This window comes from Panthera pardus, unplaced genomic scaffold (genome assembly GCF_024362965.1).
Source record: "Panthera pardus isolate Hobbes unplaced genomic scaffold, ASM2436296v1 HiC_scaffold_5, whole genome shotgun sequence".
Taxonomy (NCBI): Eukaryota; Metazoa; Chordata; class Mammalia; order Carnivora; family Felidae; genus Panthera; species Panthera pardus.
The window spans coordinates 18,253,089-18,276,661 of record NW_026526980.1 but is presented as its reverse complement, the minus strand read 5'-3'; the positions used below and the strand labels follow the sequence as shown (position 1 = coordinate 18,276,661).

General features: G+C 56.1%; 2 protein-coding genes across 6 annotated transcripts; one reads left to right on the top strand and one right to left on the bottom strand.

The window, feature by feature from the left end:
- Window positions 1–584: 584 nt before the first annotated feature.
- Window positions 585–4,643, bottom strand: TUFM (Tu translation elongation factor, mitochondrial). Its single transcript, XM_019431869.2, has 10 exons — window positions 3,956–4,643; window positions 3,658–3,852; window positions 3,041–3,207; window positions 2,689–2,793; window positions 2,438–2,602; window positions 2,163–2,295; window positions 1,975–2,079; window positions 1,692–1,843; window positions 1,466–1,585; window positions 585–947 (listed from the first exon to the last, which is right to left on the bottom strand). Exons 1-10 carry the CDS (start codon window positions 4,641–4,643, stop codon window positions 774–776), a joined length of 2,004 nt encoding a protein of 667 aa, XP_019287414.2. The 3' UTR covers window positions 585–773.
- Window positions 4,644–15,093: 10,450 nt separating this feature from the next.
- SH2B1 (SH2B adaptor protein 1) lies at window positions 15,094–23,328 on the top strand. 5 transcript variants are annotated; one of them, XM_053894522.1, is made up of 9 exons: window positions 15,094–15,228; window positions 17,238–18,265; window positions 18,543–18,644; window positions 18,894–18,985; window positions 19,098–19,273; window positions 20,905–21,117; window positions 21,302–21,513; window positions 21,625–21,796; window positions 22,544–23,328. In XM_053894522.1, exons 2-9 carry the CDS (start codon window positions 17,327–17,329, stop codon window positions 22,918–22,920), a joined length of 2,283 nt encoding a protein of 760 aa, XP_053750497.1. In that variant the 5' UTR covers window positions 15,094–15,228; window positions 17,238–17,326; the 3' UTR covers window positions 22,921–23,328. The 5 variants fall into 5 exon arrangements, with proteins under 5 accessions (XP_053750497.1, XP_053750499.1, XP_053750500.1 ...); XM_053894525.1 differs by lacking the exon at window positions 15,094–15,228 and adding an exon at window positions 22,266–22,365 and having other exon boundaries at window positions 15,296–18,265; window positions 21,625–21,852; window positions 22,544–22,658; XM_053894523.1 differs by lacking the exon at window positions 15,094–15,228 and adding an exon at window positions 15,297–16,869.
- The last annotated feature ends 245 nt before the right edge of the window (window positions 23,329–23,573 follow it).

Genomic DNA, 23,573 nt, shown 5'->3' with positions numbered 1-23,573 from the left:
TTTTACTCCCCATTTATCTGGTAAAAAGTCCTCTCCTTAATTTTAAATCTCGGTACATGCTCTAAACCTTCATCTTTGAAGGTTTTAAAGTTATAAAATGAAATGTCCAACTGAAGATTGTCCTGTGTTTGGAATTGGTAATATATAGTGGGGATAACCTATCAAGCACACAGGCTAGTTCAGGGACCTCCTTAGGTGCTGGGTGTTGGTCCTGGAGGTGAGCTGCAGCCTCCGGTATCTTAGCGCTTAGATGAGGGCAGGTAGACATTAACAGCCTAGTAACTACTCCCCGGGCACGGGACGTGTGTCTGGCACCTCAGCCGAACCCATGCTGCGTCTCCCCCAGGACAGCCAGCAGTATCCTGCCATGGCACTTTGCTAGACGATCCTACCCAATCTGCTAGACCAGCTTTCCTCCTCTCCTTATGTCCCAGCGGTTCGGACCACTTGAAAACGCAAAGCTTTTCCAAAACGGTACCACAGACGTGAACTGAAGGGCAGCACACAAGCTCATGTGTCCCAGGCTCCCCGTTTATACTCCTCCATCCTCTCCAACTTAGACCAAGGACACGAGAGACACAAGCTCCCTATTCACAGAACAGTTTATTGACCTACCTCACCTGGCAGGCCGTGGGCCCCTCCTGACCAGGAGAAGTGTCCGTCTAGCTGCACTGCTAGGCAGCAGCCCATGCCCTGGGAAGGGGGCATCGAAGCAGGAGAGAACGCTGGCCAGTGCAGCCTCAAACTCAAGAGAGCCTAAGCAGAGTCCAGACTCAACTCCATTTGATGTTCTTGTCTTCCTCAGTCAGGGCCGACGTCTCCGTGACGAGGCCAGTGCCAATGGTCCGGTTGCCATCTCGCAGGGTGAAACGTTGGCCTTTTTCTAAGATCATGGGCTGCCGCAAGATCAGGCTGAGCTTCAGGTCCTCCCCGGGCATGGCAAGCTCCTGGACAGGGCAGAGACAGGGTTCAGGCATGGCCCTCGGGGCACCTTTCCCCCAACTGCTGCCTACCAAGGTTAAAAGTTACAGGAAATGGCAGCAGGGAGATCCTTTCTGGGGACAGCTTCACTCCAGCCACCAGCAGAGGTAAACATATTTGAAGACCAAAGGACTTGTGACCAGTGTTCCTAAGGTCCAATGTTGAAAGGAAACTAGGCCATGCAGGTTTCTTAGTCACAAGACTTCTCGGAGCTGTTATGCACAGTATAATTCTTCAAGGGAGAATGCTTTTCTGGGAGATCTTTCTGTGGGTAAATGCTAGCATGGCCAAGTTCACCCAGGCAATACTAGATGAAGACTGACTTCTCCTAAACCCACTGGGTCAGACCCATCTATCACTAGCTTCATCTACACCAATCAAGGAAAAGTCACCCGTGTTGTCACATCTTTGGCACCACGAGTGAGGTAGAGGTGGTATGAAGAGTGTCTCTGCCACTCTTTCACGTTCCCTATACGCACTATACCTTCCCTGGTGGCAAGATGACACGACAGGCCATGTCCCAAGTCAGAGAGAACATGACCGGCATAAAGTGAGACACAAAAGGCTTGTGGCGGCCACCCTCCTCCTTGCTGAGGATGTAAACCTGGAAGAGAGAGCAGCAAGGGTGAAGCTGTGCTTGGCTGGAAACCCTGCCTCTTTGCAGAGGACAGTTTGGCTCAGTGATGCCCCCCATCCCCTGGAGCCCTCACCTGTGCCTCCACCTTCTGGTGGGGTTGGATGGTCCCTGGCTTGGCCATGACCAAGCCACGCCTCAGGTCCTCCCGCTTCAAGCCTCGGACCAGGGCCCCAAGGTTGTCGCCTGCCTCTGCTCTCTCCAGGCTCTTGTGGAACATCTCAATGCCTAGGAAGGAGCAGAAGAGAGCAGGGAGGAGGATCAAGGGAGGAGGATCAAGGACGGAGGGAAGACTCCAAGGAGCTACAAGGGGAAATCGTGGAGCCAGCCCCCGGGGTCCCAAGGCATCTTTCCTGTACCTGTCACCACGGTCCGAATGTTCTTGCTATGTCCCAGGAACTCACACTCGTCTCCCTTCTTCAGAATGCCACGCTCTAGTGTGCCTGTCACCACCGTGCCCCGGCCTGGGAAGAAACAGAACACGACCTCAGGGACCCGGGGCCAGGCTACCACCAGAGAGGAGTGCAAGTGAACACACGGTCCTCACCAGGAATAGAGTAAACGGACTCCACAGGCAGCAGGAAAGGCTTCTCTAGGTCCCGGGTGGGCACTGGGATGTAAGTGTCCACAGCATCCAGCAGCTTCTGCACAGACTTCAGGCCTAGCTCAGGGTCACGTTGCTATGTGGGGGAGGTGACAGGACTCAAATTTTCATTCTGCTTCTCTTACTAAGAGACACTCCCCCGACTCCCAGCAGAGCTCCGGATGCCCCTCCAGCCCCATCCTTTGCCACCAGCAGCCCCTGCCTGAGCCCGCCTTCACCTCAAGGGCACAGAGGGCAGAGCCTACGATGACCGGGGTCTCCTCCCCTTTGTAGCCAAACTCAGTGAGCAGCTCCCGGATCTCCAGCTCAACCAGCTCCACCATCTCCGAGTCCTGGACGGCATCTGCTTTGTTTATGTACACCACAACGTGCTCTACTCCAATCTGTGGACGGGAAACAGAGACATGGTGTCCTGAATGGACCGACTCCCCACTCTTCCTCTCTCCACCCCTCCCCAGGCTCTGAGTACCTGTCTGGCCAGCAATAAATGCTCTCGGGTCTGGGGCATAGGGCCGTCGTTGGCCGCCACCACCAGGATGCAGCCGTCGAGGGGGGCGGTGCCCGTGATCATATTCTGGGTACGAGAGGAAACAGCCTAGTTCAAGGACCTCCTCAGCTCCACGTCCATCTAGCCAAGCACAGCGGTTAGGAACCGAGGCCCACCTTTCTCTGCCATCTCCTTACCACCCACCTTGGAGTGGCCGTGCCCAGATATCCGTGACCTCAACCCACACACCTTGAATACCCTAACCTCCCCCACCAGTTCAACGTTTTTCCTGGCAGGAGACAGCCCCTGGCCCCACACCCAGCAACTCTCTCACCTTTACATAATCTGCGTGACCTGGGCAGTCGGTGTGGGCATAGTGGCGGGCGGCAGTGCTATACTCCACGTGAGCTGCATTGATTGTGATTCCACGGGCTCGCTCTTCAGGGGCATTATCAATCTCTTCATATTTCTTAAACTTGGCTCCACCTCCCTCGGCTAAAACTAAGGGGAAGGAAGAGAATAAACCTCTCAGGTAAAGTTCCAGGAGTAGAGGCAAGGCTCAAGCCACACCCCTGAATCTCTCCACCTACCCAAAGGACGGTCTGGGGGAATAACGCTTCCTTGACCCCCTCCCTCAGCTCCTGAGCAGAGGTAACTGGGGTCAGAAAGAAACGTTAAAAGGCCTCAAGGTCCAGCCCTGCGAATTCTCTAGGGTAAAAGCCTCTGCTTACAGAGCACCGGCCACGGCTAGAAAGAAGCCACTCGGGCTCCCCAACTTCTGCATCGCAAACACTTTTGCGTGCAGGGGAAATGTGTTTCCTGCATCTTCCCGCCCACCGCTCGCCCAAGTTCTGGCCCCTGGGGCCACGCCACCTCCAGCAGCACCTCCCCGGCTCCGGGTCCCGCCAGCAGAGAGGGCGTTGCCGGACGTCCCCAACCAACCCCGCTTACTTTTCGTGATGGCCGCGGTCAGTGTGGTCTTGCCGTGGTCCACATGGCCGATGGTGCCCACGTTCACATGGGGCTTGTCGCGCACGTAGGTCTTCTTGGCCTCCACGGCCAGGCCGCGGCACAAGCGGGGCAGTGCCGGGGCCTTCAGCGGCCGCAACAGACCCTGCAACAGCGGGGTCGGGCCGGTGCCGAGACCTGTCGGGGAAGAAGCTTGGAATCAGAGCGCGGGTCCGAGCCCGGCCACTCCGGACGACGCCCCAAGCGTCCCGGGCCGCCATCGCCTTCCCCGCCCCCTCACCGCTCAAGAGGGGCGTCGCGCGCAGCAGGGTGGCGGCCGCCATTGTGGTCGTACTCGCGCCCGGAGTACCCGGTCCAGGGCGCCCGCGCGTGCAGAAAGGAAAGGGCACGGGAGACCGGAGGTCACTTCCGGCGGAAGTGAGGACAGGGAAGGCATGCCTCGGTCCCTCTAGCCTCCAGTTTTTATGGCCATCTTTACGACTTCCGGGCGTGGGACCAAAGGCGACGCCCGGAAGGTGCTGGTGTTTCGCGGGCGGGGAGGGAGGGAGACGGTTTCCACAAGGCTCGCGGACCTCGAACCTCGCGGACTGACGGGGCAACGCAGGTGTCTTTGGCGGCGCCGGGGACCGACGTGGAGCGTCCGGTCGCGCACCAGAGCCCCGCAGGCTCACGGGAGTTGTAGTTCCGGGTGGGGCGTGCTGTGTTTGCGCCGGTCGTGGGAGTCCCGTAGGGCTAGGCCGGGTCTGGAGCGAGGGTGCCGGCCTCCGGGAGGCGGAGGAGGCCCCGGCGCGGCCTGCTCGGGAACGGCCTGGCTCAAAACCCCCTGGAGTCCGACCCACTGCGGGGGTCTGGCGAGAGATCTGGCGGCCCTTGAGCCGCCGCCGCCGGAGGTAGGACCAGGCCCTGCGGCCGGGCGAAGAGAGGCGGGCCTGGGAGCCTTTCGCGGGTGGGGCGCAAGTGTGACACATCTCTCCGCTGAGTCTTTGTTTTCTTATCTGTAAAATGGGAACCGTAGGATCTACTTCATGGGGAGATTCTGACATCTGGCTCTGAGAAAATGAGCTGGACAGGAAGCAGGAAATAGGGTCCAGGGGCCTCCAGGTCCCACAGTCCTTGACCCTCAAATCCCTGCCCGCCTGGGTCACACAGCTGGCGGGGACAGCTCTGCCGTCCACCCCTGAAGCCCCTCAGCAGGCCAGGAGCTAATTCCCTTGATTTTCGCCCCACCCACTCGTCCAGTTTTACTAATGATACCAAGATTGAGGAACCGGCCTCAGGTGCCTGTAAGGGTAGCCTGTCACGTTCCTGCGGTATCCCTGGCACCTGACACAGGGCGGGGCACCCAGTGAGTGCCCAGTGAATTTCTGTTGACTGAGTGAGTGCGAGGCTAGCAAATGACCTTTAGCTTTCACATCTATCATCTCATCACCTTGCAATGATAACAGCAGCTGCTTAACCCTGATTGATGTTTCCGAAACTCATCAGATCCTAAGGCTCGGTTGATGGGTGTTGTTTCAAATAGATTTCCTAAATCCTCCCTGAAAGATTATGATTCAAGAGGGTCTCTGAGCACAGACGGGGAAACTCTTTATTTATAACACACAGCTTCCCAAGCTCAAAGGAGTTTGGGAAACTCAGAACTAGAGCTTTGTGTGGATCAGGCGTTGTGCAAATGCTTTATATTGGTTCACGTTCAGCATTCCCAGTGTTACCGCTCGTGGTTGAAGCCATCCTTTCCCCCGTTTTACAGGTGAGAAAACTTGAGCCTCAGGGTGATTTAGGAAGCCAATACCGCTAAACTCCAAGAAAAGTATGCACTTAACCACTGTACTGTCCTTTAGCTGCCAATATACTTTTCCAATAAAATGAAGAACTTGCTAAGACATCTGTCCTGGCCCTCCAACCCATCAGCTCCACTTAGGAAGGCCTGGGGCCGTAATTAAAAGAGCTTCTTTGTCTTTATCCTGTATTTCATTCACTCCTCTCCTAGGAACGTCTCTTAAGACACTATTGGCCACTATGGGAATATGAGACTGGGGGGCGGGGGGGTGGTATTTGAACGAATCCTTTCTATTTTAGTTTATTTGAACATGTATTATGTATTAGTTTGAAAAAAAGGTAGCAAATACTGCGCTTAAAAAATGAGTCAACTTAAAAGCCAGTGTTGGTAAGTAATATGGTGGCATAAATATATGGCAGAGTTGGGCGAATGCGGTGCACGAATGACTGAAATTTGAAAAACGCCACGCTCGGAAGAGTCCAGAGGGAGAAAACTTTTTGTCCCGCTGTTGACTGCAGCATCCTCTGCAATAGTTAGGAGTCTTGATTTACAGAGAACAGAGTCTACGTTGGCTGGTTTGCACAGAAGGAGGATGTGTTTAAGGGTTGGGGGCAGCTCACGGAATCGTGGGACGGGCCGGAGCAACAGCTCCCTTACGGAACTTACGGAACCTGGTAAGGCAGCTGCTATTGCTGCCACTGCCACCAAACTCTAAACGCCAGGACTGAGACTCGTCTGCGACCCCTCCTGCTCATGGCACCAAAGCCACCTCTGCCTCAAGAAAGTGACCCGTCCGACTTCCCAACCCTCCTGCCCCCAAAGTCCGGCAGATTCAAAGCCCCACTTGAAGGTGTCTGGCCAGAGAAGCCTAGATCGTCATAGGTCAGTGTTCTTGTATCAGAGGAGTCTGAGAGATGTCGCCCGACTCTGATGGAGAGCAGGAGCGCGAGCACGCAGTTTCCCCAGATGTCCAGCCGTGCTCGTGAACGAGCTGAAGAGCAGAGTGAACACAGCTGTCCAGTACGGGGACATGGGAGCAGGAGTCTGGTATAGCCACCGGCTGAAGTAGGAATAGAGTGGGCTCAGACTTGCAGAGATGGGGGGAGCCAGCCACCTGGGAACGTGCTCGTGAGTGGTGCCGAATGAAGGTGGAAGGCTGGCTGCCATAGAAAAACAGCAATGGGAGGAGGGGGCGGCGGGGACAGCGACAAAGGAAGCGGAAAACAATCAGGACTTCAGGAGGCTGTGAATTTGCGTAGAGAAAGTTCTTTCTCTTTCTGACGTGTCTTTTGTATGATTATAGTTAAAGAGAGAAACTGCATTCTTTGTGCAGAATGTTGAACTCTAAAAAGGCACCCTTGAAATCAAGTGGCCTTCAGGGCCCCCCCTAGCAATCTATGCATTGGAGCTCCTGCTTAACAGCATTTTTCCGTCTTCCTCCAGGCAGGGCCCTGATTTTGTTGAAGGTGGCCCTTCCCCGAGTTCCAGGAATAAATCCTGATAGGTCTAGCCTACTTCTGGTGGTGGTCCTATTGTCCTTGCCAGGGGGGGTTGTTTAGGGGGTGACTTCTTTGGGGCCAGTGTTTGGTAAGAGGAATCTCCTTTGGGGGCGCTTCCAGGGAAGGGTCCCTCTTTATTTTTTAATGCTTATTTTTATTTTTGAGAGACACTATGAGTGGGGCAGGGGCAGAAGGAGAGGGGGACCAAGAATCCGAAGCAGGCTCCAGGCTCTGAGCTATCACACAGAGCCCGACGCAGGGCTCGAAACCGTGAACCATAAGATCATGACCTGAGCCGACGTTGGACGCTCAACCGACTGAGCCACCCAGGTGCCCCAAGGGCCCCTCACTCTTAAGGAGACACCGAAGAGAGGGACCGCCATCTGACTCTGGGTGTTGCTGGGTCTGGATGTGAAGCCTGGCACTACTCTGCCCTTCTTATTTCCGGTCAGTGATGAAGCCAAAATCCAGAAGAGGGCAAAAGGCAGAGGGTTTTAGATGACTCCTTGAGGTGTGGTGACTAACGTCCTTATTTAAGTCAGACTGTGTCGGAGTCGTCCGTTGTCTACATTCAAATACATCCTAACAGATAAACTGTCTCACAGCATTTAATACCCTGAGGCCTAATTCTTGGTTTCCCCTCTCTGAGACTGAGTGGCCTGAGTAGGGCCAGGACTGGGCTTCCTTGATCTCTGTATCCTCTGCCTGGCCACTGTAGGCCTCTGAATGACTGCACTTGAACCATGGATGAGGCTTCTTCCAAGGGTGCCACCACGTGGTGCTACAAACGTAACGTGTCCAAAACACGACCCTCCGCTCTCCCCAGGCTGTGTGCTTACACATCTGAATACGCACAGCACCACTTTTCTTCCTTCCCCTCAGCCCCAACATCTAACCCGTTACCCAGTCCTGCTGGCCATCTTTCCAAAACATACCTTGAAGGTGACCACTTCTGTCTCCACTGTTGACACTGTGGTTCGGTCCAGAATCATCTGTTACCTAGGTTAGCTCACTGGCCTCTACAATGGGCCTCCCGGCTCCCGTTCCCCTCGATATCTGGCCAATCCACCCTCCACACAGCAGTCAGACCAGGCTTTAAAATGTGGATCGGGGGGTGCCCGGGTGGCTCAGTCGGTTAAGCGTCCCAACTCTTGGTTTCAGCTCCACGATCTCCCAGTTCGTGAGCTCCGAGCCCTGGGTCAGGCCCTGTGCTGACAGCACAGAGCCTGCTTCGGATTCTCTCTCTCCCTCCGCACTTTCCCTGCTCGCACCCTTTCTCTCCCTCTCAAAAGAAATCAACATTTAAAAAAGATAATAAAATGTGGATCGGAAGGAGCACGAGGCTGGCTCAGTCACTAGAGCACGTGACTTGATTTCATCTCACGGTCATGAGATCGAGGCCCACACGGTATAGAGTTTACTTTAAAAAATAAATAAAAATAAAGATTCCCTTTGAAATGTATAAAGTTTAAATAAATAAAATGTGGATCAGAAATTAACCCCCCCCTCCATGACTCCTTACAAAACTTAGAACAAAATCCCAACCCGTAGTTTAAATGGCCAAATTGTATGGTGGGTGGATTATATATCAATAAAGCTGTCATAAAATTAATAATCCAAACTCCTCCCTGTGGCCCGTCTCTTGGAGCCTGTCTCCTGTGATTTCCCTCACCCTCTCTCCTGGCCACACTGGCCATTCTTCTGTCCCACAGACCTCCCATGATTGTTTCTACCTCAGGCTCTTTGCAGTGGTTGTTTCCTCTTCCGGCAGCGTCCTTCCCTGTAGCTTTCCCCCCAGGCTATTCCTTCCGCCATTAAGGTCCCCCTCAACTGTCACCTTTTCTTTATTTTTTTAAATTTTTTTTAACGTTTATTTATTTTTGAGACAGAGAGAGACAAAGCATGAATGGGGGAGGGGCAGAGAGAGAGGGAGACACAGAATCGGAAGCAGGCTCCAGGCTCTGAGCCATCAGCCCAGAGCCCGATGCGGGGCTCGAACTCGAGGACTGCGAGATCGTGACCTGAGCTGAAGTCGGACGCTTAACCGACTGAGCCACTCAGGTGCCCCAACTGTCACCTTTTCTATCTAAAGTAGCCCCCAGCTTCCCTCTACATCGGTGGTCCTGTTTGGTTTTCTTCATAGCCCCTAAATATCTGAAATTATTTTCTCAGTTTGCCTGTTGGTTGGTTTGTGGGGTTGATGTTGTTTTCCATCTCACCAGGTCATGACAGTAAGAGCTCCTTTTTTACCCCAAGAAGAGTGCCTGACACGCAGGTGAAGAACCATTGGTTGAAGGAATTGTGTGTTGAATTATTTCAGTTGAGCATTTGCGTTGGGCTTATTAAGGGTCCTGATGTTTTCAGTGGCAAGCAAGTTATGAATTCACGTTCACGCTGAAGATAAAGGTGAGCCACTGCAACTTTTGAAGCTCTTGCTTTATTATCTATAAAATGGGGATGGAGTGATGAAGTTAAATTTTATGATCTCTAAGATTTTTTACAGCTGTAACCTCTAAAGGGAGGGTGGGGTCTGATGTCACTGAAATAGGGTAGCCAGCAACTCAGTGACAGATGGGGCACCAGGACCTAGAACTTTGTCCTAGTGCCATTCAACAGACCTTTTGGAAGCTCAAGGGCATTCTTCAGTCTTCCCCACCGGCCAGCCTGGAAGTGCCTCCTCAGCGATCTCTTTGGACGTTCTCCTTGGTTCTGACCCCACTGTACTGCCCTCGCCAGGTCAGCACCAGCCTCCTCTCTGCTTCCGGTCACTACCCACTCCGCTCCTGGCCCTGGATTTCCTTCCAGACACCGAATTCCGATCACACCCCTGTCACTCAGATGCGACTGGAGACATTCCGGTTGCAAATGCTTTGTGAATGTCACACAAAAGCTACTGAGTAGAAGGCGCTTCAGAGGCGGCCTAGCTGGGTTGGCTGTGCATGGCTTCCTCCAGGAGGCCACCCCTCGAAGCGTGAAACTAGAAGGAGAAAGACTGGCGGAAGCGAGGGGAATGGTGCCTGTGGGTTCAGAGGCAGAGCCTAAGCGAAGCGAGAGGACTTTGTGTTGTCAAAATACCCTGGTTGAGCACAGTATGATGTGGAGGGGCAGGAGGTCCTGACCAAAGCACCAAAGCTGAAGTTGACGTCCCAGAAAAGAGGACAGGATAGGAGAAATCCCCATCTCTTGGCGCCAGGGGGGCGCTAGGGTCAAGATGACCTCCAGAAGAATCCCTCAAGCAACCACTTCCCCTTCTGACAGAGACCCTAGCTTTCCTTTGAAGAGCCACACTCCGCAGTGCTCAGCCCATCCCAGTTTCAGACGACGGGTCCGTGATCCAGCGCTTTACCAATCGGCATCATCTACCCTTGTGATCACAAATGTTGGTTCAGGGTTAGCATTTTTGTTTCCACCCGAACTAGTGTGCTGAAGTTCAGTTCTGGCACTAACTCTGAACTAACTAACCCAAAGTTAATTCATACCCCACAAGCTAAGTAAGGGCTCCCTCCTCCACAAGAATGTCCCCGTTTGAGACGCCAGCTGCAAGGGGAGTCCCATCCGTCTTCGCTTCTGACCAACCTGCTCCAGATGCGGGAGTTTCCCATGACCCCCCCTCAGGTGTGATGATTTGCTAGAACAACTCACAGAATGCAGGAAAACACGACACTTACGATCACAGTTTTATAGTAAAGAATACAAATTAGCAACAGCCAGATGAAAAGATGACGTAGAGTGAGGTGAGGTCTGGGAGGGTCCACAGGCAGAGCTTGCGTGCCCTCCATGGAACCAGGGCATGCCACCCTCCCGGCACATCAATGTGGTCACCAACCAGGAAGCCCCATTGAGTTTCAGTGCCCAGAGTTTTTCATTTTCATTTCATTTCTTAGACGTGATTGATGAAGTCCTCGCCATGTGACTGAACTCAATCTCCAGGGAAGGCAGGGGTCCAGCTGCCTCAAAATCCCAAACCTCTTGGGAGCCTGGCTGGCTCAGTCGGAAAAGCATGTGACTCTTGGTCTGGGGGAGGGGGAGTGAATTTGAGCCCCACGTTGGGTGTAGAGATTATTTACATAAATAAACGAACTTTTAAAAATCCCAAGCCTCTAATCACAAAGTTAGTCTTTCTGGTGACCAGCTTAGTGCCTGAAGCTATCTAGGGGCTTGCCATCAGTTACCTCATTAGCAAAAACTCTGTGCCAGGGGGTGCCTGGGTGGTTCAGTCGGTTGAGCTCTTGATGTGGGCTCAGGTTATGATCTTGTGGTTCAGGAGTCCAAGCCCCGCGTCGGGCTCTGTGGAGCCTGCTTGGGATTCTGTCTCCTTCTCTCCCTGCCTCTCTCTCTCTCCTTCTCTCTGTCTCTCTCATAAACAAACAAACAAACAAACAAACAATTTTTTAGAAATTAAAAAAAAAGCTCTGTGCCGGGAAGCTGGGACAAAAACCAAATTCTTCACTATACGGCAGACAGTCGTTGGGTGACCCAAGCTGAGCCGATGGGACTCAACCCTGTGGCGTTTACTGGAACTATTGGGAAAGCTATGATCTTTCCCCAGGACGATTGTTAAGCTAGTAGAAAGTACGCTTGGAGCTGCTGGTAGCCATCTGGCCACCCATGAGGGGACCATCTGCCTAAGGATTAAGACGGTCCAGAGGAAAACAGAGCTAGGAGACTGAGACCAAGTTCAAATGGACGTTTATTTGAGCCTCTGGCTTCAGCCATGCCCGAAGTCATCCCACCTCTGACTTTTCAATTCTGTGAACCAGTAAGCTCCTCCTCTTTTCGTGCTGAGACCTTGAGGTGGGGGGGGGGGGGGGGTTGCTCTGTTACCGGTAGCTAAAGGCATCCTGAGTATCACATCCTCTGTTCCTGGGGAAGAAGTGCTTCTCCCTTTTATATGAATACTTTGGCTTAACGTGGGTCCTGGATCCTACTGTTCTACCGTCCCCCTAACCTCACTCCAGTTACTATCATTTCTACTGGATCCTCTCCCTTTAGACTTTCCATGTAATCAGGTCTCCCTCAGGACTCGGCTCTCCAGATTCCCCCTCCTGTTTCTTCACCTTCACCTTCATTCCCACCACCCACCACCACTTGGCTTCTGCTTCTCCCACTTCCCCAAAATCACTCTCACCGAAGTTGCTGAGCAGTCGCTGAGTTGCCGAGGGACAGAAGCAGAAAAATATTCACCTTCAGCCTAGAAGACTAACCTAAAGCCTGCAGAGTTCTGACAAGGATCAAATACGTGCTGGCTGCTATAGTCTTAAAGGGTCTCGTGACTGTCAGCACATCTCACCGATAGTTAATATTGAACCGAATGATAAGCACCAGGGAAATCTTGCGAAAGTGGTTTTACGAGTAGAAATTCGAAGAAAACATTTGTGATCTAATACTCCCTGCACACGCCCTCCCCCGTGAACACTAAGCATATAAACACCACCGTCATACAGCAAAAGTGCAGATCTTTCTGCCCATGGGTCTTGTCCCCGTGCTATAATAAAAGCACCTCTTTGCGTCAAAAACATCTCAAGAGGGGCGCCTGGGTGGCTCAGTCGGTTGAGCGTCCGACTTCGGCTCAGGTCACGATCTCGTGGTTCATGAGTTCAAGCCCCGCGTCAGGCTCTGGGCTGATGGCTCAGAGCCTGGAGCCTGCTTCTGATTCTGTGTCTCCCTCTCTCTCTGCCCCTCCCCCGTTCATGCTCTGTCTCTCTCTGTCCCAAAAATAAATAAACGTTAAAAAAAATTAAAAAAAAACCAAAAACATCTCAAGAATTCTTTCGTGACCGTTTGTTCATGGCCACACATCATTAGTCGTCAATGTTTTCTGTAGGAGACCATGTCAGGACCATGGATTCCTTTTTAATCGTTTGCCTGTGATGTGTCTGCCCAACTGCCCCCCCCCCCCAACTTTGTTGTGTGGTTTCTCTTCCGAGAGTAAGAATGCCCAGCTTTTTTTCTTTTTTGGAGGAATGCCCTCAGGCCACTGGGGGCTTCGCCTTGATAAACTGATGTCTCCAGGAGTATCCCTTTGTCAAAAGCTGAGGAACGTGGGTATATGTCCCTTGTTTCTGGACAAATCTGAGGCATAACTTTCATCCAGAGCTCCCCTGCAGGATCAAGTTGAACTACTCTCTGCCTGAGGTCACACGTTTGCTTGGTTTCCTTTCCTTCCCTCTCCTGCTTCTCCCACTCTTACTGGTTTCTTCTGGTAGCACTTTTTGACTAAATCACGTGCACACAAATCCTCCTCTCAAGGTGTGCTTCTGGGAAACGTGACCTAAGACATCATCTCGGCGCTTTCCACTCCCGTGTCGCTGCCTACCTGTTAAGTGCGGCTTGTTTTCCAGAATTAGGTCCGGGGCCCTATTCTACCGATATTGCCTGGACACTCTCACTGATGTCCGTGGCTTCAACCACTACTCACTTCTGATCGCCACCAAACTGCTTTACGCAGCTCACTGTAGCTCTCTCTCTGCTGGACAGCTCCTAGTTGTCCTTGACCGCTCCTGCACTAATACAGTCGTCATTACCTACATGTGGCTACTGTAATTAATTAAAACTTCAATTCCATTCCCTCGTCACACTGGCCACATTTCAAGTGCTCGATAGCTACACGCGGCTAGTGGCTTCCACACTGGATAGTGTCGATACAGAACACCTGTCGTTGCAGAAAGTTTTATCGGACAACTGAGACACATTTCCAAACCTAACTCATCATCACTAGACCCTTGCCTTTCTGCATTCCTCAACTGCGCCTCTCTCCTAGAAACGGCGGGGAGAAACCTCAGAGACTACAGACACTGGAAACTACAGAGGAAGTGTGTGTAAGGGTTTCAGGGAGGAGGGAGGAATTGACATCTTCCTCCGAACTGGGAAGACGAATGGACAAAGACAGCAATGGAGACCTTAGCCAAGACCACCTGCGGGCTGATGTCAGCTTGGTTAGAGCAGAGGCAGAGCTGGGGGAGTACAGCTGGCTAGGCAGGAACTTGCTTTCTACAACGAATTTTTCCAACTCCATCTGGCAGCCTCAGCCTTGAATAAACATTCTTGTGTGAGTCAGGGGATTTATCCATCTCCAGTCTCTTGTGTTCCGGGATGAGTATTTGATCCAAGCCAATCAGCTAAGGTCAGTTCTGGAAATTTGATTGCAAATCTCAGAAAAGAAGCACGCTGCTGCTACTTGAGTTGCTAAGCTATTAGGACTTAAGTTTGGAGCCAAAGAAAGCCATTTTACCACTGAGATAGGCCGGCCTGCGAGTGAGGCCAAGTGCATGGGGAAAGAAGAGCCTAGAGAAGAACCACAGGTTTCTCCTATCTTTTGGCTCTTTTATTCAACTGTCCCTGAAGAAGCTAGAGCCGCTCTTTTCAATCGCTTCAGCCAAGATTCCCCTATTGCTTAGTTAGGCCAGTTGGAGCTGGGTCAGCGAGAGACCAGAGATGACTGATCTCATTGTGCTTGATTTCAACGCCTCTCTATACCTTAATGATTCTCCATTTCTGTGTCTGGTCTTTACGTCTCTCCTGAGCTCCAGACTGTATGTCCACTGTATGTCCGCCTGCCCCCCGCGACGTCCCACAAGCACGTCCAAAGTGATGTCTTTATTTCTGCCCTTCATCTTTACTTCTCGTCTCAGATGGAGCCTCCTAGACCTCCAGTCTCTTTCCTCCGGGAAGCCAAGGTCGTAAGTTCAGGCTCCGCCTCTTCTCGGGGCCTCAACCAAGGTCACCCGCGTCTTCCCTCGCCGGGCTCCGCGGGGGCGGTGTCTGCGAACCCCGCAGCCGCAGGGCCAGACGCTCTAGGCTGCGGCGGGCCTTGGAAAGGGCCTCCTCATCTCGCTGGTTTCCGGTACCCGGTGGCTTCTCTAGCCTGCACCAGGGCCTCGAGACTCTATCCCCTAAGGTGGCTTCTCATGGTTGACGCCTCTTCCTTTGTCCCGACTTTCCTTCGAGAGGCCGCCTGGTGGCATCCACCCCCTGCCCATGATTGCTTTCGGGGTCCCTTTTAGGAGCAAGCGGAGAAGCCCCTCAGCCGTCCGAGGGTCACCCCCCTCTCAGCGCTCGATGGGTTTGCACGGACTAGGAAGGTGGCGGAACTGAGCGTATAGGCGCCCTTCCCTCTCGCAGCTCTTCTCTATGGTCGCTTCCTTCGGTGACGGGAAAAGGGGTCCCGGCGCCTGCGCAGAAGCGGCCTGGGAGCTAGTCGCGGAGTGCGGGGGGAGGGGCAGGGAGCGGGAGCTGCCGCCGCCGCCGGAGCTAACCGCGGGGACCGAGATGCAGGTGGGACCGGAACCGGAACCCCCCCTCTTCAAGTACCTCTTCCCTCGCCGCGACCCGGCCCCGGCGCCTGAGAGGAGCCCTGGGTGGGGGCGGGCGTGGGGGGTGGGGGCAGAGGCAGGAGGGGCGCTCGGCCCCGGAGAGTGCAGCAGACGGGGCTGGTCCCGAGGCGGCTGCGGCCCCGGGGAATGGGCGGGTCGAGGGTGTCCAGGGAGTAGGGTCGGGTCGGAGTGCATTGACCACCGGGCCCAGAGGGTCCGAGCCGGGAGCGGAGCCTGCACCCTCCACCACCCGCCCTTCGGGAAATTTCAGAACTGAGCCCAGAGGCAGGTGCACCGGGGGAATGTGTCTGAGGCTTGCTTGGCAGAAGAGAAACTGAGTCACCAGCTCAGGAGCCGCAGGGTCAGCGGGCCTGAAGGGGGCCGGGTCTGCCAGTGGTGCAGAGGGTTGGGCGGGCCTGTGTGAGCCGAGGTGGCCACTGCCTGGAGATCGCTCTCCCTGCTGCGTCTGCACCTCTTGGCTCGGTTCCCCTGTGCTCCATGACTCTTGCGTCTCCTGGCTTCTCGTTGGTTTGGAATTGTCCCTGTGGTTGGAGCCATCTGAATGTGTAGGATCTAGGCCAAGGAGGAAGGGGAGGGGTCGCTGGTTGTGGGTCTGAGCAGGAGTCTGAGGTTTGGGGAGACTTTCCTGAGCTGTCCTCCCCGCAGCCCTGGTGCCAGTCATCATCCAACGTAATATGGGGGAGGAACACTAACAAAGAGCCATGGGTTCTAAATGCCAGGCCCAGCTCTGCCACTTGCTAGTTGTAAGAGCTTGGGAAGCCTCTTCCTTTCTCTGATTTCTCTCTTGGAAAAATTGGAACCCGTAAAGATAGTAATAACGGGGCAGGCACTTATGGTGTGCTTGCTTTCTGCCAAGCCCTGACAGGTTCCGTTTGATTCTCCCCGCGAGTCTAGGAGTTAGGGATAATGAGCTCTGTTTTATAGATACATGCCCGCAGTCCCGAGAGGACATAGGATCTGTTCAAGATCACGAAGCTAATAGGTGGCCGAGCTGGGACTTCATCCCAGGTCCAACTCCACGTCCCACAGCCTTAACCACCAGGCTCACCAGCCTTTAGGGCACCCTCCCCAGTGAAAGAAGAGGAAGTGAGAAACCCTAGGGCCCCAGCTCCCTGTTATGTTTTATTTACTTTGTGGCCAAGAAAGACTTGCCCTGACCCAACCCACAGTCTTCCCCCGCCTGGTGCTGCCTGGTGCTGCTGCTTCTGGGCCCCAGGCTGAAGGCACAAAGAACTGGGCTGTGGCCATTCCAAGCCTCTGTCACACCGTGCTGGGGTGCTGGGCCCTGGGGTCCGCTTTCAGGACCGTTCTGGTTTCAGTCCATCATCCATTCCGCCTCTTGACTGAGCAGACTCCCTCCCCAGAGCTGGACCTCAGGACGCGCGAGGCAGGGTCTCTAAGCGCTGCAGACCTAGCTCCCTGAGAGCTGGGGCAGGGAGGGGCTGTGACAGGCTGGTCCAGCCAGTCCCTGGGGACGAGGACTATGCAGGGGGCAAAACCGTAGACTTGGAGTTCTGAGACTTCTCTGAGCTTCGGTTTCCTCACCTATTATCAAGGTTATTAAAGCCTGTTGCAGGGAAAGGTAAGAACACATGGGAAGCATGTGATAAACCTCGAAGGACCTGTTTTGGAGAAGGGAGGTGGTGTGAGTGGTGAAGACTCCTTTTTAGAGGCAGGTGCTTTGCGGGCGCGTGTCGCTCCCGGAACCAGAACCAGGGGGAGTGGGTTGGGAAGGCAGCGGGGCAGGTGCACCTCCCTCGCCCCGGGGAGCCAGCTGAATGGGGTGTGTGGGGTGTGAGGCTCTGGGACAGGGAAGGGAGGCGGTGTGGTGTGTTCCCCACTGCTTTCCGAGGAGTCCAGACCGGAGTGGGGAGTCCGCTCGGGGTGGGGCTCTGCCCCCAGTCCCACCTCAGCAGTGACTCGGTGTATGTGCCTCTCTTCCTTCTGCAGCTGCTGTCGCTCACCCCGTGTCTTCTGGCCGCTTCCCTCTTTGCTGCCCCTCCCCACAGGCTCCCCCTCTCCACCTCCTGGGGACCATCATGAATGGTGCCCCTTCCCCGGAGGACGGGGCCTCCCCCTCCCCTCCCCCTTTGCCACCACCCCCTCCCCCGAGTTGGCGGGAGTTCTGTGAGTCCCACGCCCGGGCTGCCGCCCTGGATTTTGCCCGCCGTTTTCGCCTCTACCTGGCCTCCCACCCCCAGTATGCAGGGCCCGGGGCCGAGGCTGCCTTCTCCCGCCGTTTTGCTGAGCTCTTCCTGCAGCATTTTGAAGCTGAGGTGGCCCGGGCCTCCGGCTCCCTCTCACCGCCCATCCTGGCTCCCCTGAGTCCCGGTGTGGAGATCCCGCCACACGACCTGTCCCTTGAGAGCTGCAGGGTGGGCGGGCCCCTGGCTGTGCTGGGCCCTTCTCGATCATCTGAGGACCTGGCCGGCCCCCTCCCTTCCTCAGTCTCTTCCTCTTCTACGACCTCCTCGAAGCCGAAGCTAAAGAAACGCTTCTCTCTCCGCTCCGTGGGTCGCTCGGTCCGCGGTTCAGTCCGCGGCATCCTGCAGTGGCGGGGGACCGTTGACCCACCCTCCCCAGCTGGGCCCCTCGAGACCTCCTCGGGCCCCCCAGTCCTGGGTGGAAACAGCAACTCCAACTCCTCTGGTGGGGCTGGGACCATTGGCAGGGGACCGGTTAGTGATGGAACATCCCCCGGGGACAGATGGACTCACCGATTTGAGAGGCTGAGACTCAGTCGGGGCGGGGGGGCCTTGAAGGATGGAGCAGGGATGGTGCAGAGGGAAGAGCTGCTGAGTTTCATGGGGGCTGAAGAGGCAGCCCCGGACCCAGCCGGAGTGGGCCGGGGAGGAGGGGCAGCGGGGCCTGCCTCAGGGGGAGGAGGGCAGCCTCAGTGGCAGAAGTGTCGCTTACTGCTTCGAAGTGAAGGAGAAGGAGGAGGAGGAAGCCGTCTGGAGTTCTTTGTACCGCCCAAGGTGAGGCCCCGAGGAGGGTGGGGAACCGAGGAGGGTGGGGAACCACCGGGAGCGGGGCGACCGAGCCACCAGAGTGGGACAGCCCACACGCGTAGCCCTGCTCGCTTTCGTTTCTAAAGCTCCTGACTCTGGGGTAGCAGCCGTGGGCAGGACCGCAAAAGTAGTGCTGTGGTCCTTTGTCTGACTCCCTTAGGGCTCGGGAGGAAAGATGGGTCTCTGGAGGGAAGTGAAAGGGGGTCCCTGCACAGTTTGGCTCTTGCTTTCTTTCCCAACTTAGGCGTCTCGGCCTCGACTCAGCATTCCCTGCTCTACCATCACGGACGTGCGGACAACCACAGCCCTGGAGATGCCTGACCGGGAGAACACGTTTGTGGTTAAGGTAGGGGCTCTGGGCTCCTGCCCCCTCGGGGAGCGCTCGTTCTGGGGAGAAAGCTAGGACAGCACACTGAAACGAGGGACTTGGTGACAGGAGGTGCCAGTATGTTGCCCAGGGCCTCGAGAGTGTGTCTGTGGGGCAGTGGCCCCTCCGGGGGGAGGAAAGCGGGGGAGGGTGTTCTTGTTGTCAGCATGGGTGGCTAAGGGCCTCCGGACCTGGAAGTGGCCCGTGGGCCTCCTCTTGTCCCCATAGGTGGAAGGCCCTTCCGAGTACATCCTGGAGACAGTTGATGCTCTACATGTGAAGGCCTGGGTGTCTGACATCCAAGAATGCCTGAGCCCGGGGTGAGTGAGGAGCCTGACTGCTGTCACTGAGGGGACCCGGTGGGGGTGGGGAGCAGCCTTGGGGCTGTCACTGGTGAGTTGCCTCACAACACCATTTTCCCTGTCTCTGCAGACCCTGCCCCGCTACCAGTCCCCGCCCCATGACCCTCCCCCTGGCCCCTGGGACCTCATTCCTTACGAGGGAGAACACAGACAGCCTGGAGCTGCCCTGCCTCAATCACTCAGAGAGCCTGCCCAGCCAGGATCTGCTGCTGGGACCCAGCGAGAGCAATGACCGCCTGTCGCAGGGTAAGGGCGGAGCCTTAGAGCGCTGTGAACTTCAGAACCCCACCGTGCCAGGCCCAGGCCCTCCCTCCCGACTCTACCGCGCACCCCAGTCCCACCCCTCAGCCGCCTCTTGTCACCCACCGACTGCCCGTCCCTTGTCCCCGTACGTGCCACACCGCGGTTTGCCACTTAGAACCGTCGCCATCGCCGCCTCGCACGAACCCCGGGCGAACTCCCGTCCAGCCTTCCGTGTCCGGCCTTTTCTCCTTTTCCGTGAGCCTTGTGCAGATGTCCACTCTGGCTGGACATAGTGGTTCCCTTCTCCGAGCTCCCGGAACGCTTTGTACACATCTTTGTTTGGTTCTTACTGTGCATTTCTGTACACGTGTCAACGGCACGAGATCTTCTCTCGACTCTGTACTTCTTGGCCTGACTAAAGATCCACAGGCCCTACCCACACACAGGCACGCCCAAAGACATGCATCTGCCTGGCCCAGTTCACCTTTGTAGACTCCATTATACTCTCTCTCCTGCTCCTCTGTTCTGGGTCTAGGGTTCATGGTGCCTGGCTGTGATCACTGAGGAAACAAATGGATTAAAGAATGTTGGAGCTAGGATGGACCTTACGAGTCATTAGGTCCAATCTCCTCGTTTCCAGACCCCTCAGGCAGCTAAGACCAGGGAGGGGAAATGGCTTTTCTGAGGTCACCTGAGAGTCACTGACAAAGACGGGGGCCACGCTGGTCCGCTTCCTGCACCACTACACCTGTCTTCTGAGCGCTGACAACGTACGCCATTGCCGTAGGCTCAGGCCTGCCACCAGCAGACATTCCGCAATGCCCTGCTACCTCCCTGACCTTGTGCAAGGCTCTGGGGCAGGATAGGGGAGCCCGGAGATGCCTGAGACGAGCTCCTTGCCTTCCGTGGGCTCCCGGTCTAGTTGAGTTGACGGGCTCTTGCTCCCTCTGGAAAGCAGGACGCTAACACGGAGAGCCTGTACTTAGTGTTTCTGAGCAGCACAGGCAGAGAGCTTCCCGGGAGCTCAGAGGAAGCGGAGAGTCGCGGAAGGTGGGATAGACAGGATACTACACAGAGGAGGTGAGAGGAAAGAACAGGGCTTGGAGGAGGAGGCAGAGGGCGAGAGCACAGCCCTGCATTGGGGGCGGGGGAGCCCTGGGCAAATGGGACAGGATGCTCAGGCTAGCATGGAGGGCACAGGGACACGAGTCAACGTGAAGGTCAGGTCGCCTAGGTTGGGCAGGTCGGTAGGAGGATCTCTGACGTCTCTGAGGGTTGGAGAGTTGGTCCTGAAGGCCGGAAAAGGACCCTATGTGATGCGAAAATATCCGAGGGATTCTTCGCGACGCCCACCTCCGCGACAGTCGCTGTCATTTCAGCTGTCGATTCAGAGAAACTAGAGGTGCGTTGGACTCCAGGCCCGGACGTCCGTCTGTGGTCCCTCAGCAGGGCCTGAGGCAGGAGTCGGGAGCCGGAGGGGGAGAACAGCAGCGGCCACCGCCGACAGAAGGACCCGGCGTTCCGGCCGGCCGACCGCACCGGTGCGCGCAGGACAGGCTGGCTGGTGGCCGACCAGTCCTGGCAAAGAGTAGTTTCTCGGCTTCTCAACCTGGCCCTCCTCCCTTGTTTTCCAGGGGCTTATGGGGGCCTCTCAGACCGCCCCTCGGCGTCCATCTCCCCCGGCTCCGCCTCCATCGCCGCCTCCCATTTTGACTCCATGGAACTGCTTCCCCCAGAGTTGCCCCCCCGTGTCCCCATCGAAGAGGGACCCCCAGCGGGCACAGCCCATCCCCTCTCAGCTCCCTACCCACCCCTGGACACTCCGGAGACGGCCACAGGTACCAGAGGTGAGAGTGTGTGTCTGCGTCCGGGCCCGGTTGCCCGCCCTCGGGAGACTCTCCTCTCGGGATCCTGAAGGATCTGACCCGGGGGAGGGAGGTGACGTGTGAGGGGAAAGCAAGGCTTTTCTTCTCCCAGGATGGGGGAGGCTTCCCTGACACCCCGGTTTCCCTCCCTCTCTCCTTCCTGAAGGATCATTCCTGTTCCAGGGGGAGTCAGAGGGAGGTGAAGGGGACCAGCCCCTCTCAGGGTATCCTTGGTTCCACGGGATGCTCTCTCGACTCAAGGCCGCCCAGCTAGTGCTGGCCGGAGGCACCGGCTCCCATGGCGTCTTCCTGGTACGTCAGAGTGAGACGAGACGGGGTGAATACGTCCTCACTTTCAACTTCCAGGGCAAGGCCAAGGTGAGTGAGGAAGAGGCCGTGCGGCACGCAGTGAGCCCGCGGGTGGAGCGGGGGAACGTGGCCGTGCAGGGGAGAGGGGCTCCCGCTTCACTCTGCTCATCCTGCCCTCAGCACCTGCGCCTGTCGCTGAACGAGGAGGGTCAGTGCCGGGTCCAGCACTTGTGGTTCCAGTCCATTTTCGATATGCTCGAGCATTTCCGAGTGCACCCCATCCCTCTGGAGTCTGGAGGCTCCAGTGACGTTGTTCTTGTCAGCTATGTCGTGTCCTCCCAGCGACAGCAGGGTGAGCAGAGCAGGTCTGCAGGGGAGGAGGTGCCCGTGCACCCAAGAAGCGAGGAGGTGTGTGTGCCAGCAAGACGGGGCGGGGGGCTGTGAGGAGGAGAGGCTTCGTCAGGGAGAGTAGGGCAGAGCAGGCTCCTGGGTGTTGGGCTTTCGGAGGGGAAGCAGGACACTGAGGACGTAGGGAGGCAGAGGTTCCTCACTGGAGCCGGGAGGAAGCAGAAGCTGGGCCGGTGCATCCCCATTCCATCAGACCCCTCTGTTCCATCATCTGTGTGTCTCTTGGATCGGTCCTCTCCAGCCTTGTCTTTGCCCTTTGTCACAATCTCACCTTGGGCCTGCCCTCCTGGGGGATGCTCGGTCTGATCCCCCCCCCTCCCTCCTCCCTCGATGTCTGACGTCCCTGTCTGATCTCTCCTTTTCCCCACCCCAACGTCCCATCTGTCCCCACGTTGCCCCTCCCCCTCCCCCAGGCCGGGAGCAGGCCGGGAGCCATGCAGGGGTGTGCGAGGGAGATCGATGCTACCCCGATGCCTCCTCCACCCTCATGCCCTTCGGAGCGAGTGACTGTGTGTAAGTGTGGTCCTCCTCTCACCGCCGCCCATGATCCATCTTCCATGGACGGGGGGGTTGCTCAGGAGACGGGATGTGGGGGAGATAGCACGTGGCTTCTGGGGGGATGAGTGCAGGGGAGGCCGCCGCAAGAGCTGGCCTCCCCTCCACAGTCTGTCTTCTTACCATTCCTATCCAGAACCGAACACCTCCCATGACCCACCCCAGCCCCCTGAACCCCCTTCATGGACAGATCCCCCACATCCTGGGGCAGAAGAGGCGTCGGGGGCGCCAGAAGTGGCGGCAGCAGCAGCCGCAGCAGCCAAAGAGAGGCAAGAGAAAGAGAAAGCGGGCAGTGGAGGGGTCCAGGAAGAGCTGGTCCCCGTGGTTGAGCTGGTCCCCGTGGTTGAATTGGAAGAGGCCGTAGCACCAGGCACGGAGGCCCCGGGAGGCGCCGGATCTGGTGGGGACCCCGGGGCCACCCCAATGGTGCAGCTGCAGCAGTTACCACTAGGGGGCGATGGAGAAGAAGGGGGCCATCCCAGAGCCATTAATAACCAGTACTCCTTCGTGTGAGACACCCTACCCCGCTCTTTCTCCACTCTTCTTGCTCCCCAGCCCTTAGTTCATGAGATTGGGGCTGGGCAGGGATGTAGAGGAGCGGTAGGAATCCCCTCCCCACGTGCTTCCTGACCCTTGACGGCCAAGGGCATATATGTTGGTACAAGAAGAGGTTCGAGAGCCCTGTTAACTCCCCGGTTCGTACACTACAGGCGCCCCATCCCCTGGGCAGGGGATTTGGGCTCCATTACCTCCCTGAGGGGCTCTTATGGTCAGCCCCACCCCTGGGGGCCTTTTCCCCATTAACCACCCCCCCAGCCCGAGGAAGGGTGAGGGGGAAGGGCTGTCCGTTATATTAAGGTGGTTGTTGTTGTTGTTTTAAACAAAATGGAGAAGCATAAATAAATAAAAGGGTTTATCTCAGTTCCGTCGTGATGGCTGTGGCCACTGTTTGCAGCGGGGGCTGGGGCAGGTGGGGCAGGAAAGCAGCCCACTCGGCGTTGCCCGCTCCAGAGCTGAGAGGCCAGAAGGCTGCGTCAGGTCAAGTCCCTGTTGCCCTCTAGCCCTGTGCTTTCGGCCCATTGCTCCCCCGTGGGCGGTCCTGTTTGTTGAGCGGTAAGTGCAGAGCCCAATAGTGCTTCTCGGGGTTTGCGGCCAAGTTCTCTTAA